The sequence below is a fragment of the Bos indicus x Bos taurus genome, chromosome 9, assembly GCF_003369695.1.
Source record: "Bos indicus x Bos taurus breed Angus x Brahman F1 hybrid chromosome 9, Bos_hybrid_MaternalHap_v2.0, whole genome shotgun sequence".
Classification (NCBI taxonomy): Eukaryota; Metazoa; Chordata; class Mammalia; order Artiodactyla; family Bovidae; genus Bos; species Bos indicus x Bos taurus.
The window spans coordinates 97485379-97500008 of NC_040084.1; the positions used below are offsets into that span (position 1 = coordinate 97485379).

At 44.2% G+C, this 14630-nt stretch overlaps 1 protein-coding gene across 3 annotated transcripts in view; it reads right to left on the reverse strand.

Annotated features, from left to right (window-relative positions):
- The window catches only part of AGPAT4 (1-acylglycerol-3-phosphate O-acyltransferase 4), a 1412466-nt gene that overhangs the window by 368158 nt on the left and 1029678 nt on the right, over positions 1–14630 (reverse strand). For all 3 annotated transcript variants that reach the window (XM_027551994.1, XM_027551993.1, XM_027551996.1), the window contains one exon: positions 3680–3829. In XM_027551994.1, coding sequence (XP_027407795.1) covers positions 3680–3829 — 150 coding nt within the window. The remainder of the gene's footprint in view (positions 1–3679; positions 3830–14630) is intronic.

Below are 14630 nucleotides of genomic sequence, written 5' to 3' on the forward strand. Positions count from 1 at the left end.
TCGAAGCTACAGCCTAAGAAGCACGCCCGAGACTCTGAGGCTTGCACAGCTTGCCGTCAGCTCCTTTCCCTGAGCACCGTGTAGCGTGAGGCACCCCCTGCTCTGGGGGCAGTCCGCTTTGTGGCCACTGTCCATGGTGCTACAGCAAACCCTGAGCAGACCCCTCTGATTCCGCTTCCTCTAACTTCTACTTATTGGGCCCTGCTGTTTCATAACAGACAGACAACATAACAGTCAACATAAACTAGCCACGGTTTCTTTCACACAACAGCTTTCCATTACCACCCTTACATCCAGAAAAGACTGGCAGCTTACAAGGGTGCACAAATCACAGCCAAACAGCATATACCAGGAAAAAGGGAAGAAAAAGAAGTCAAGCCAAGAAATAAGCTTCCAAACCCATCCTGTTAGTGGCCCATTTCTCTGCTGTAGACACCCCACAAATGTGGCTCTAGGTTTTCCAGCAGTCAGCTTTCAAGGGGGACCATTAGCAGGGTCAACTTTTCCCAGGACAAGCATAATGAATCTGGAATGGGCACCATGGTCCCTCACAGAAAAGCCCACTCGGATGTCCGGAGCCACAAGCGTTGAGTCATCTGTATAATGACCGCAGTATAAACAAATGACACCAAATTACTGTGCAAGAAAAGCCAAAGCAATTCTTTGAAGGGCTAAAACAGCGAGGCCTGGGTACCTAATTCCCTGCTGCGTCTAGCTTGATTCAGAGGGGAATATTCTAGAATATCTGGAAGAGAGGATCAAACAAACACCCTGTTGTTAATTTTCCTTGAATATTTAATTAGGTCTTTTAGGTGAGCTTCTGATAAATACTGATTAAGCTTTTGATTAAATATTAAATACATACATACTTTATGCCATGTGCTGTTACACCCGTCAGCTCCTTTAACATTCATAACGGCCTTATAAGGGCTTTCCAGGTGGTGCTGGTGGTAAAGAACCCGCCTCTCGATGCAGGAGACGTAGGAGACACTGGTTCAATCCCTGGGTTGGGAAGAATCCTTTGGAGAAGGGAATGGCAACCCACTCCAGTACTCTTGCTTGGAGAATTCCATGGACAGAGGAGCCTTATAGAGGGCCATTGTAATACACTCTGTTTTAAAGTGAGGAGACTGAGGCACAGAAAGATTAAGATCACTGGTAGTTGAGGAAGCCAAGATTTGGACCTAAGTCATACAACCTAATCTCCTTTTTAAGCACTACAGAATCCCTAAAGCATGTAAGTTGGGTTAACATGCTTTTGTGAAAGTTGAAGATTTGAAGAAAAAAGAGCAATGATGATGTCAACTGATCTCTTCTGAAAAGCTAAAGCAATGGGAACTGATATCAGCCTGAAGAAGCTTACAGGGATTGGGGCAAAAAGGTGGGGAGGACAAAGAAAGCATCAAGTTAGATGTTTCAGAAAATCATTTCTCTTTGCTCTTTATTCAACTTCTTCAGATTGTAGACAGTGGTGGTTCAAAATATATCCCTGAATTCCCTGACACCTTTCCTTCAGGATGGAGCTTAGTTTTCCCTTCGCTTTGTGGGTGGGCTGGAACTTCTACTCAGTGCTAACCACAGGAACAAAGCAGCCGTGATGGAGCACAGCCTCGGAGAGCAACTCACCACGGCTTTGTCTTTGCTCTGTCCCTTGGATCATTTGCTCTGGGTAAGCTAGCTACCATTCTGGGGACAAGTAGCCTAAGAAAAGGGGTGTGTAATGAGAACTGTGGCCAGCAGCCAGTGAGGAACTGAGGCATTTCTGGCTAAGAATCATGGGTCGAGCCATTTTTGCAGTGGGTCTGCCAGCCCCAGTCAAGTCTTGGGTTAACTACAACTGAGCTTGACTCCAACCTCATGAGACCCTGAGCTAGAACCACACAGCTAAGCTACTTAGGGATTCCTGACCCTCAGAAGCTGTGAGATAAAAGATGTTTATTAATGAAAAGGCTAAAATTTGGGGTTATTTGTTATGTAGCAACAGGTAAGTAATACACAAACCAACAAGAATGCCCCTTCCCCATAACAAAACAGAATAAATAAAGATAAAACACATTACCTAGATGTTCCAAAGAAATATCCTGAACATAGTCATTCTCCTTTAGGTAAGGTTTGCCCCTAAACTCTCTTAACCCAAAGATATTAAAGCAATTCAATTCATTTCCAAGGTAATTTTCCGTAATTTGGAGTTCAAATGTGTGTGTTACTTAGAATATCACATTGTGGAAAAAAGGGAAGAGAAAGACGTTCAAATCTTAAAATTACATAAACCTTCAAAACTGTTCAAGATGAACAGTGAATGCAGAAGACGGGCCAAAAGAACTCCCCAGCTTTAGACAATGCAACAATAGGAACAATTATTAGGTAGAAGCACAGATAGAACCGGACCATTAGTTAATGGCTATTGCAACTCAATCTAAAAGAAAACATTTGCTGGAAACTCTGATCCCAGAACTTGGCAGCTTGCTTGGGCCACATGCAGCCGATGCAGATTATACAGTAAATGATGATGACTAAGGCTGGGAAGCAGGGTTTGATTTCCATAATTTCTAAGGCTGGCAGACATGATGTGAGTTTTCATCCTAATGAAATCGCCATTAGCCCAGAAGTATTTCTTTCTGCTTACGCATCATGGTATCTCATTATTTTTCAACGTCCACTTGCTCTGCTTTATCACTCAGCCCAGAGCTTGGTGAGCCCCACTGCATGACCGGCGGGGCGCTCTACCAAGGATGACAGATGCCAATTTATGCACAGGTAACTCAGGCGGCGCAGCCCCAATGAGGCCTGGGTGATATGCCTCTGCCATCCATCCACACTCCTCCTTCCAACAAAGCTCCTCACGAAGCTGCAATTTTAAAAGGAACGCTCTCCCATCACAATTCAACAGCATTTTATAAGCACATACACTTCTTCCTTTTCTGGCCGGCATGAAATTTAATACCAGGATTATTATCCATTTGTCATTTCAGCCTATAATTTAGCCAGCCTATTTGCCTTTGAGTTATGCTTCCCTCACTCCTTCACCGTCAGCTCGCATCCGTGGACCCGTTCAAGATGCCGTCTAGGTCATATTGGTTTGACCTCTTAGAACAAACATTTTCCATGCTTCTCTTTCTGCTTCCCTAAGAGGCCCCATTAAGTTTTGCTCATCTCGATTTAAAGTGATTTTTACCACCCGATAACATTTCAAGTTTTCCATATTAATCTTCATTTTTATTTCTTGAAATACTTAGGCCAGCAACGTAGCTAACACAATCATGCTAAGAGGTGGAATTCTCTTTCTCCTTCACTCCTGTCGACTCGATGCTACCTCTGAAGAAATCATTTTTGCTCTGAATTATCTGAGCACCGGAAGAAAAGTTTAAAAGGCTGACCGAGTGATTTCACGTCTTAAACACTGATAGCTATCAAAGCAGAAAATCTTACCTCCCCTCATTATATACGGGATTCTGTTAATTGAAATAGTTTTGTTTTTACATCAGGTTAGTTTTAGTTTTTACATCAGGTCAAAGATATCTGAGTCCAAATGGAAAATGAAAATAAAATGAAAATTAAAAAATCAGGCCAAAGCTATCTGAGTCCAAATGGAAAATGAAAATAAAGCACCAACCGAGCCAATTTTGCAAAGCAAACACACACACACAGAGTCCACACCGGGGGTGTGGCTGGTACTCACCCCGCAGCCCAGGCCATGGCCCGGCTCGCAGGAGACCTTCCGCTGGCCCGGTTCTGGAAGCAGCCCCGCCCCGCAGCCCGGGCCGGGGCAGAGCACGCCCCCTAGCTGCAGCACGCACTCTTCCGCCCCGTACTGCTGGTACCGGTTGTACTGCAAAAAGAAAACCAGCTTTTCAAAGAGACAGCACAGATGCGAAGAGCTACAGGCACTCACGTTTTACCGAAATGCTACTATTTGGTGGTTTGGGGGCGTTTTCGTGTGGATCCACTTCCATAACAACTGCAGGGGAGGGGTGGGTGGGGTGGATAAGGTATGGTCCAACCTAGAGAATCCGAGTCCCAACTTACAAAAGAGATAGATGAGGCATTTATTCTTTGTGTTTCTAGAAATCTGTCCTCCAGCAATGTTTTTTCAAAGCTCGGATTTTTGGAATACGACTTTGTTGTTGAGTCGCTCAGTCGCGTCAGGCTCTTTGCGACCCCACGGACAGCGGCTCGCCAGGCCTCCCTGTCCCTTACCATCTCCTGGAGCTTGCCTAAATGCATGTCCATTGACTGAGTCAGTGATGCTATCCAGTTACCTCACTTAATACTGTTACCAGCAGCATTTAATAGACTTTTTCATACAAATTTTAGGGACCGCATCCATACTTCAAGTTATGGACACTCATAGGGAATCACTCTCAATCTCATCAGATGGTATGTCATCATGCCTCTATTCGGGGATCTATCAGTTTTTAAAACCATTTTGAAAAAAGGCGTCAGTGTTCCACCTCTGGTAATTGTTAGCAGCCCACACAATATCAGTGAGCATATTCACTCTGACGAAGAAAGACTAATGTTCAAGAACAAAATTTTCCTTTCACATTATTCTTATTCTTAAAGCATGATTTCTTTTACCCCTGACTTCATTTCTTTGTGCTGTTGCTTGGCTCAGTTCACTTTGACGATTCCTCCAGCCTGCAGAATAAGATTCAAACAGCACAGGCCATCGTCCAAAGCCTTCCTTATCACAGCCCTAAGTCACTGTTCTCCTTGCATTATTTGATCATATGCTCCTCTAAACTCAGCTCAACTCAGATCGATCTGCTCCACAATGAGTTAATTTGTGCAACATTTATTGAGCACCTACTATGTGCCAGACACCTCTGTGACTGCTGGGCTACCGCCCTGAACAAAAGGGCATCTTTACTCTCATCCAAAAGTCTAGAACAGGAAATACAGAAAGGTCAAACTGTATAGCATGTCAGATGGTGATAAGTGGGGAGGAGAATAAAAAACCAGAGACAGATTCAGGGGAAGACGTGAATGACAGTTTTAGAGAGGTGATCAGGGAATCCCTTACAAAAAAGGTTCGTTTAAGCCAACATCTGAAGGAGATTAGAAAGGCAAGCCAGGTGCCACCCGGGGGAAACGAGTTTCCAGGCTGAATACAGAGCATGATAAAGGTGTAGGGGCTGCAGCGTGCTCAGATTGTTGGAGGTCCCGCAGAGGGGCCAGTGTGTCTGAAGTAGTGAATGGGTGTGTGTGTGCGGGTGGGGCAGACAATAGTAGACGAGCCAGAGAGTTCATGGGGGTCCAGGATGTATAGATCCCTGAAGGCCGCCAGAAGAATTCTGCCTTTTATTCTGAGAGATACGGGAACCACTGGAGACTGTGGAGCTGTGGATGACACAATTTGACTAATCTCTTAAAGACAGCCATCTGGCCAATGTGCTCAGCGTAGACTCTCGGGGACAAGGGTGGAGGCAGGAAGCAGAGATGCAGGTCGGAGGTGGTTTCAGTGAGGTCCATGGAGAGATGGTGGTGGTCTGAACCAGGAAGGCAGCCGTGGGAGTGACGATGGATCAGTGGTTGAGCTCTGCATGTACTTTGAAGGTAGAAATGGCAGATATTTTGAGGCGGATTGGATATGTGACGTGAGAGGAAAAGGAATCAAGCAGGATATAATGTTTGTCCCCCAAGGAGAGAGGACGGGGGAGCATGGGGGAGGCTCAATGAGATGGGGGGACATGGGAGAAAGGGGTGTGTGTGTGTGTGTGTTTAGAGAGTTGAGAAAAGGAATCGTTATTTCTGTTGTGATCTATTCAGTTTGTTAACCTCTGACACAGCTAAGTCAAAATGTTGAGTGCCTAACTGAACGGATGGCTTTGGAATTTAGGAGAAAATTGTAGGTTGTAGACACCAGTTTTAAAGTCATGGGTGCACCCAGAGCTGAAAAGGAGAGGATTAGCATCAGGGCAACTATCCATTTTCTCATATTTCTGACCTCATCAGAAAGAGAAAGATGGATTGGTCAAGTCCCCTTGTAAATATGCTAATATTACTTATATACAATGGCATTAGCTAGAAGAGAGTTCTCATCTATAGAATGCATTTAGCGGAAACACTTGATCTAGGTTTGCTTACAGTGAACAAACTAGAATATGTGAATGCATAAAGTAAGGCTCTCTGAAAATGTCATAAGCTATGCAGTTGTTAAGGGGTGAATGGAGACATTTCATCAGGTGGTGAATGGTGAGACAGTTTGTATACCTGAGAGGTTTTGTGTTAGAGATCGTTCTGTGGGCTTCCTGGAGACCTGACACATTGGCTCTTGCCTAGAGTATGTGCCAATATGCTGAGAAAGGACCTGGGCTTTGTTAAACACAGTCGCTGTGTTAAATGATGTGGGCTTCCTTGATTTCGTCTGTGTTTCATCATTGCCAGCATCCTTGAAGTTATCAGTAAAGCGTGACACTGGGCTCCATCTATGATTCTTGTACGTCTGGTTTGACAGTCAGACTCTGTGTCATCTCAGCAGCCCCAAGACCGGAAGAGACTCTCTGCCCTTTGTGGAGGCTGAGATGGAGCCACTAAAGGAGACTGAGATGAAGCAGTCTACTAGGCAGGTGGAAAATGAGAAGAATGAGCGAGTTCTGGAAGCCAAGGGAACACAATGTTTCAAGGAGGGTGTATGTGTCATGACAAATTATGTCAAAGGCTGCAAATAAACCACTTTATCTGGAAGCTGGCTGGACTTAAAAATGGAGATGCTGTTGCAATCTTGACAGGAGCCATGACTTATTGGAGGCATGGAGCCAAAAGCCTTGTGGGGGAGGAGTCAAGAGAGAATTGGAGGAGACAGATTCCAAGAGGTGAGCACGGACACTTCTTTCTAGGAGTTTGGCCGAAAGGGCAGCAGAGACGGAGGAGAGCAGCTGGAGGGGCTGTGGGACTGGAAAGAGTTTTTTGAAAATGGGAGACCTCTGTAATGGCAGGGTGCTAGTATGCTGAAGGGCATGAGTGGGAGAGGGGCACTTGGTGGTGCCCATGAGCAGGTCACGCAATGGGAGCTGAAGGATGAGAAGAGGGGTGGTCTTGGAGGGGAGGAAGGCTGTGTGCTGGGGCCCAGGTGTGGACAAGGGAGGCTTGGGGAATTTGAGAAGAGAAGGAAAGGTGTGAATGAGAAAGGGGAAGGAAGGGATAGTCAGGATTGTTGCTGGGCACTAACAGCCCATGATGTGAGCGTTGAACCTTAAAGAAAAGCTGAGCACTGAAGAATTGATGCTTTCGAATTGTGGTGCTGGAAAAGACTCTTGAGAGTCCCTTGGGCTGCAAGGAGGTCAAACCAGTCAATCCTAAAGGAGATTAACCCTGGATATTCATTGGAAGGACTGATGCTGAAGCTGAACCTGATGCACAGAGCTGACTCTTTGGGAAAGATTGAAGACCAAAGGACAGCAAAGTGGGCAACAGAGGATGAGATGGTTAGATAGCATCACTGACTCAGTGGACATGAATCTGAGCCAATTCTGGAAAATAGTGAAGGACATGGGAGCCTGGTGTGCTGCAGTCCATGGAGTCGCAAAGAGTCAGACACGACTTAGTGACTGAACAACAGCCCATCTGGGGTCTGAGACTGAATCTTGAGCAGGCCGGTCAGTAGAGTGCCTGCTTCTCCACAGCGACACTCAGTGGCAAGTGCAGAGCAGACACGAAGTTGGCTTGAAGCCAGGTGGGGGTTGCTCAGACTTGTATGAGGAAGCCTCCGGCCCCGCTTTGGCTTTGGCACATGACATCCCCTCATATCACTGTGAATGATTCCAGTAAGTGTTTATTGAATCCCTCTGCTCAGCTCTGTACCACTGGACTGTGAAAATTTCTGTCTTGGCCTATGCAAAATGGGTACAAAATTTCAGTTTTACAAAATGGTTACACCCCGGGGAGCTAATGTACAGCCTGGGTAGTACAGCTAATAATTTTATTTTGTAGACTTGAATTTCAGAGAAGGCAATGGCACCCCACTCCAGTACTGTTGCCTGGAAAATCCCATGGATGGAGGAGCCTGGTGAGCTGCAGTCCATGGGGTCGCGAAGAGTCGGACACGACTGAGCAACTTCACTTTCACTTTTCACTTTCATGCATTGGAGAAGGAAATGGCAACCCACTCCAGTGTTCTTGCCTGGAGAATCCCAGGGACTGGGGAGCCTGGTGGGCTGCCGTCCATGGGGTCACACAGAGTCGGACATGACTAAAGCGACTTAGCAGCAGCAGCAGCAGACTTGAATTTGCTAAAATGGTAGCTATTTCCAAACTATAGAGTTTTTACTTAACATTTTCAATTTTACATCTGTATCTTCCTTTTCACCCCCTCCCCACCACTGGCTATCAAGAACACAGAGAATGATAGAGATGTGATACATATATACAATGGAATATTACTCAGCCACAAAAAAGAATGAAATAATACATATGCAGAAACGTGATGGACCTAGGAATTGCCATATTGAGTGAAGTAAGTCAGAGAGGGAGAAATATCGCATGACATCCCTTATATGTGGAATCTAAAAGAAATCATGCAAATGGACTCACAGAACAGAAAGAGACTCACAGACTTAGAGAATGAACTTATGGTTGCTGGGGAGAAGGGACAGTTAGGGAGTTCGGGATGGACATGTACACACTGCTGTATTTAAAACGGATCATGAACAAGAACCTACTGTGTAGCATAGGAAACTTCTCAATGTTACGTGACCGCCTGGATGCGAGGGGAGTTTGGGGAGAATGGATATATGTATATGTATGACAGTCCCTTTGCTGTTCACCTGAAACCATCACAAAATTATTAATTGGCTATACCTCAACACAAAATAAAAAGTTTAAAAAAGAAAAAAAGAGAATGGTAGGATTATCATATTCACAATAGCACATTAGCTTCAGCTTACCTTGTATGCACCGTGATTTCAAAACAGTAATAATATTATCACCACGAATATGATTACTAAAAACTTCAAATATATTTCCATGTGCTCTACCCATTCTCCTGCTGAATATTTCTAACAATAATAGTGTATCTAACTGCTGAAACATAGGGCCATTTCATACTACCCCTTCTTTCTAATTGTCATGTTATAGTAACATGTCATGTAATCTAATTGTCATGTTATAGTAACTCTACACACTTAGCTCACTGCCAGCCCTCATGTTGATGTCTGACCAGCAATTCTGGTGGTTTTAAGTTGGTTCTCTAATTCCTTGGGAATATGTCACTGGAAAAATATTCACTGAATTCTTGCTCAGTGACAAATGATTCGGGGCCTTTGTTCTTGAGCATGAGTTTGGCTGGCTGAGTCCCGGGTTCACCTTTTCCCCCCCGCAAGTATCTTAAATGTCTTACTCTGTGTTCTGATGTAAAGTGTTATGGGCAAGCCTGATGATGATCTGATCTTTTTTTTCCTTTATGAGTAAATTGATCTTTTTTGCCCAGATGCCCAAAGGATTTCTTTTTCTTTAGAGTCTAGTAATTTTATTAGAATATGTCTTGGTGAGACTTCTCTAGTGGCCCAGCAGTAAAGAAATCGCCTGCAGTGCAGGAGTCACAGAAGTGGGTTCAGTCCCTGGGTTGGGAAGATCCCCTGGAGGAAGGCTTGGCAACCCACTTCAGTATTCTTGCCTGGAGAAGTCCACGGACAGAGGAGCCTGGCGGGCTACACTCCACGGGGTCGCACGGAGTCGGACTCGACTGACAGGACTCAGCACAGCACAGCACACGTCTTGGTGCTGGTCATTTTCTGGTCAATTTTCACACACATTCTATGTCAGGAAAGTTGTACTGAATTTAATTTTTTAGTATTTGCTCCATTCTCTTGCTTTGATGTTTTTCTCATGGGCTTTCTAGCATACATATATTAGATTTTCTTTATCCAACTTCTAAGTTGGTCAACTTCTCTAAACTCATTTAGAAGTTGGTAAATACAGTGCTCAGTTGTGTCTCATTCTCTGCAACCCTATGGACTCGCCAGGCTCCCCCTGGCCATGGGACTGTCCAGGCAAGAACACTGGAGTGGGTTGCCATTTCCTCCTCCTGAGGATATTCCCCACCTAGGGACTGAACCCCCATCTCTGGCATACCCTACATCGGCAGGCAGATTCTTTACCACTGAGCTACCTGGGAAGCCCAAATACAGTTCATCTTACTTGATTTTCATTTTAAAGAATTTTCTTTCTTTCCACTTTCTATTTCTCTTAAGACAATATCTCCTGTTATTTATCTGCACTTGTGTAATTTCTTAATACAAACACACTGTAGAAAATTCTGAAAGAGATGGGAATACCAGACCACCTGACCTGCCTCTTGAGAAACCTATATGCAGGTCAGGAAGCAACAGTTAGAACTGGACATGGAACAACAGACTGGTTCCAAATAGGAAAAGGAGTACGTCAAGGCTGTATATTGTCACCCTGCTTATTTAACTTCTATGCAGAGTACATCATGAGAAACGCTGGGCTGGAAGAAGCACAAGCTGGACTCAAGATTGCCAGGAGAAATATCAATACCTCACATATGCAGATGACACCACCTTTATGGCAGAAAGCAAAGAACAACTAAAGAGCCTCTTGATGAAAGTAAAAGAGGAGAGTGAAAAAGTTGGCTTAAAACTCAACATTCAGAAAACTAAGATCATGGCATCTGGTCCCATCACTTCATGGGAAATAGATGGGCAACAGTGGAAACAGTGGCTAACTTTATTTTTCTGGGCTCCAAAATCACTGCAGATGGTGACTGCAGCCATGAAATTAAAAGACACCTGCTCCTTGGAAGAAAAGTTATGACTAACCTAGACAACATATTCAAAAGCAGAGACATTACTTTGCCAACAAAGGTCTATCTAGTCAAAGCTACGGTTTTTCCAATAGTCATGAATGGATGTTAGAGTTGGACTATAAAGAAAGCTGAGTGCCGAAGAATTGATGCTTTTGAACTGTGGTGTTGGAGAAGATTCTTGAGAGTCCCTTGGACTGCAAGGAGATCCAACCAGTCCATTCTAAAGGAGATTAGTCCTGAATATTCATTGAAAGGACTGATGCTGAAGCTGAAACTCCAATACTTTGGCCACCTGATGTGAAGAACTGACTCATTGGGAAAGACCGTGATGCTGGGAAAGATTGAAGGCAGGAGGAGAAGGGGACGACAGAGGATGAGATGGCTGGATGGTGTCATCGACTCAATGGACATGAGTTTGAGTAAACTCCAGGAGTTGGTGATGGACAGGGAGGCCTGGCGTGCTGCAATTCATGGGGTCGCAAATAGTCAGACACGACTGAGCGACTGAACTGAACTGAACTGAACCAGTGAAGTTGCTCAGTCCTGCCCGACTCTTTGCGACCCCATGGACTATAGCCTACCAGGCTCCTCCATCCATGGAATTTTCCAGGCAAGAGTACTAGACTGGGTTGTCATTTCCTTCTCCAAATTTCTTAGTATATTAATTCCCTTTGGAGTAGTTCTTTTGGTTTACACCTGACTGGTGGATAGGACCGGTTGCTAAGCACTCATGTCTCTCAGGACACTATTCTGTTCTCCTCTCTGCCTCCTCAGAAACTCTGTGGGATTTGACCTTTTTTCTCTTCTATTGGGATTTTAATTGTTTCTTTCTGTTGCCCTCCTTTACATGAAATTTGTTCTGAAGTTTTAGGAGGAAGAAGGATTCCGAGTAGCTCTTAATGGCCCTATAGTTTCTTCTTCAGTTCTGGGGGAGTGTTCAAAAATATAAGGGCTCGGTTCCTGCCATCTCCTAACTCTGTTACTCTCCTTCCAACTGGACTTTCTCTTTTCCTTTACTTTTCTGAGTGAATCTCTGCTCAGCGTGGGGCGGTGTCCTCGCAGAGGTCTTTGGTTGTTGCGTCTTGTGAGTCATGGGAGCTGCGTGCTCCAGCCCCTCACACCTTCCTGTAGACCCTCCTCACTCCCTCGTCTCCTTCACGGAGCTGTACTCCTGAATTCATCACAATGTCTTGACCATAGGTGTTGCACAATTAATAGCTGTAGAATAAATGAATGAAATTTAACTACATTCTTAATTAAGGAACTCTAATAAAATAGTCAATGACAATGGGAATTAATAAGAGTGGGATAGGATGGTTTTACCTATGTGAATTATTTTCCTATTTTAAATAAATGGTTAAGTAATTAGCTATTTTCTGATTTGATAACAGATCAGCTGTCTATTTAATTTAGTTGAGCAATTTTACTGCTACGATAATACTTTTTCTAGGAAGAAGTTAACCTATGGACAAAGTGCAATAACACTTTAACAGGTCTTGCTGACTACATCTGTCACAGTCTCAAATTCTGACAGAATGTATAAATTATGCTCCTCTTTCCATTTATTAACTAAGGGATTTATAAAAATGACTTTATTACATTCAATCTATTTACAATACACTCTAGGAGCATTTGGGGAAACAATTCCTTTTCTAAAGGAAGACAAATATTTTAGCTTGTATATCTGGTAATTTCTGGTTAAAAAGTACATACAGGGTTTGAATTTACTACATTTACATTGAATTTACCTACATTTACTGAATGCATTTTTTTTCAACATTGTGAAATTTGTAAGAAAAACATTTGACCTGGACCAAGAATGTACTAGCATTCAAGACAGTTTAATGTCCTAAGGAAACAATCTGACTCTGCAGCCCCATACTACGTAGCCTCTCCAGGCTCCTTTGTCCATGGAATTTTCCAGGCAAGAACACTGGAGCCAGTGTCCATTTCCTCCCCCAGGCTCTTCTGGACCCAGGGACTGAAGCCCGGTCTCCTGCCTCCGCAGGCAGGTTCTTTACCACTGCGCCACCTCTGGGAAGCCCTGGGTATGTCATTAGCAGAGGTCACTGTGCAGTTCTTTTCAAGGCATGACCCACATTTACAGATTCCTTTCAACCACTTACTGGCACAAAGTTGAGAGTGCACGGAAAGAAGCCTACTGTATACTTATTGGAGAGCGGTGACAAATTAGCACGAAACAGAGCGGAATGTTAGTACTCACCGAGTGTAAAACACACGGAAACTGGTGAATGGGCAGCACGGGGTGGAGGGACAGTCACTGACCCTTTGATACAACTTGTGTTATTTCCTAGGGCTTTTTTACTTATCACTGTTGAATAGCATTTATAAATAGAACTAACCACTCCAGTACTCTTGCCTGGAAAATCCCATGGATGGAGGAGCCTGGTGGGCTACAGTTCATGGGGTCTCGAAGAGTCGGACACGACTGAGTGCGTTCACTTTCACTTTCATGCATTGGAGAAGGAAATGGCAACCCACTCCAGTGTTCTTGCCTGGAGAATCCCAGGGACAGAGGAGCCTAGTAGGCTGCCGTCTATGGGGTCGCACAGAGTCGGACACGACTGAAGCGACTTAGCCGTAGCAGCAGCAACTTGGATGAATGGGATTAATTTGTAACATGAACTAGTTCTGCACAGAGAAGGAGTCCATTCTCGGGTGAGCTCAAAAGTAGCAAATTCTCTAAAAATCCCTTCTGCATTGTCTGCCTTTGGAATCACAGCGAGGGTCTTTGTGTGTGCTTGTGTACACATATATATTAACACTTATTGGTCAACTTATGCTGTTTAGGCTATTAAACAAGTTTGAAAATCTCTAGATAAACTTTCATAAAGTGGATAATCTACAGATACCTAACATAATTTCAACCTGACAGAATAACATTTGCAAACATTAAGAAAATTTTAATTTTAACAAAGTATACTATTCCCTGTGAAAGTGAAAGTGTTAGCTCTTCAGTGGTGTCCAACTCTTTGTGACCCCATGGACTATAGCCCACCAGGCTCCTCTGTCCATGGATTTCTCCAGACAAGAATACTGGAGCGGCTTGCCATTTCCTGCTCTAGGGGATCTTCCCGACCCAGGGATTGAGCCTGTGTCTCCTGCATCAAAAGGCAGATTCTTTACTGTCTGAGCCACCAGATACTCATTATACTATTCTATACCTAAGGAAAAAAAAGAAGTTCTTCCTACATTGCATCAGACTATAGTCACAATACATCCTGTTAGATGACCTATCTAGGTAATATCGCAACTCATCCATATGGTTTATATTTTATATATTTGGGAAGTCAATTATTCAGTCTTTATGTGTATGCTCAAGGGTTCTCTTAAGAACAGGAAATACTCATTTTAAAGTATTAAAGTATAAAATGCATAGGAGTTTCAGCAAACTCGTATTTTAAGAATCTAAATAATGAGTCAGGGGAGAGGACAATCAAATAGAGGAGGAGCTTTGGTGGTGTGCTGCAGGAAGAGCTGGGTTGGGTAGGAGAATGTTCTGTAATGAAGCCAGGGCCCCAGTTTCAAGTCCCACATGGGCCAGTTAGCTCCCGTTTCTTGCCGGCCACTGGCTCCATGCTACGTGCGGGTGGTCACCTGAGGGTCACGTCGTGGGGGGTTCAAACCCTCCCCACCACTGGACAGCCCCTCAGAAGGCCTGTCCTCTGGAGGAGGGCACAGACGCTCCTTACGAGGTGTAGTTCCCATGCTTTCTTCAGAAAAGACAGCAAGAGGGAAGCTAATCTTGTGAGAGAAATTAAAAGCACAGGGATACTAGGTAAAAGTAGAATCTGGGGAAACTGGTGAACGTTCTGTTAAAATGAGTCAGAGCTTGTCAGCCGTC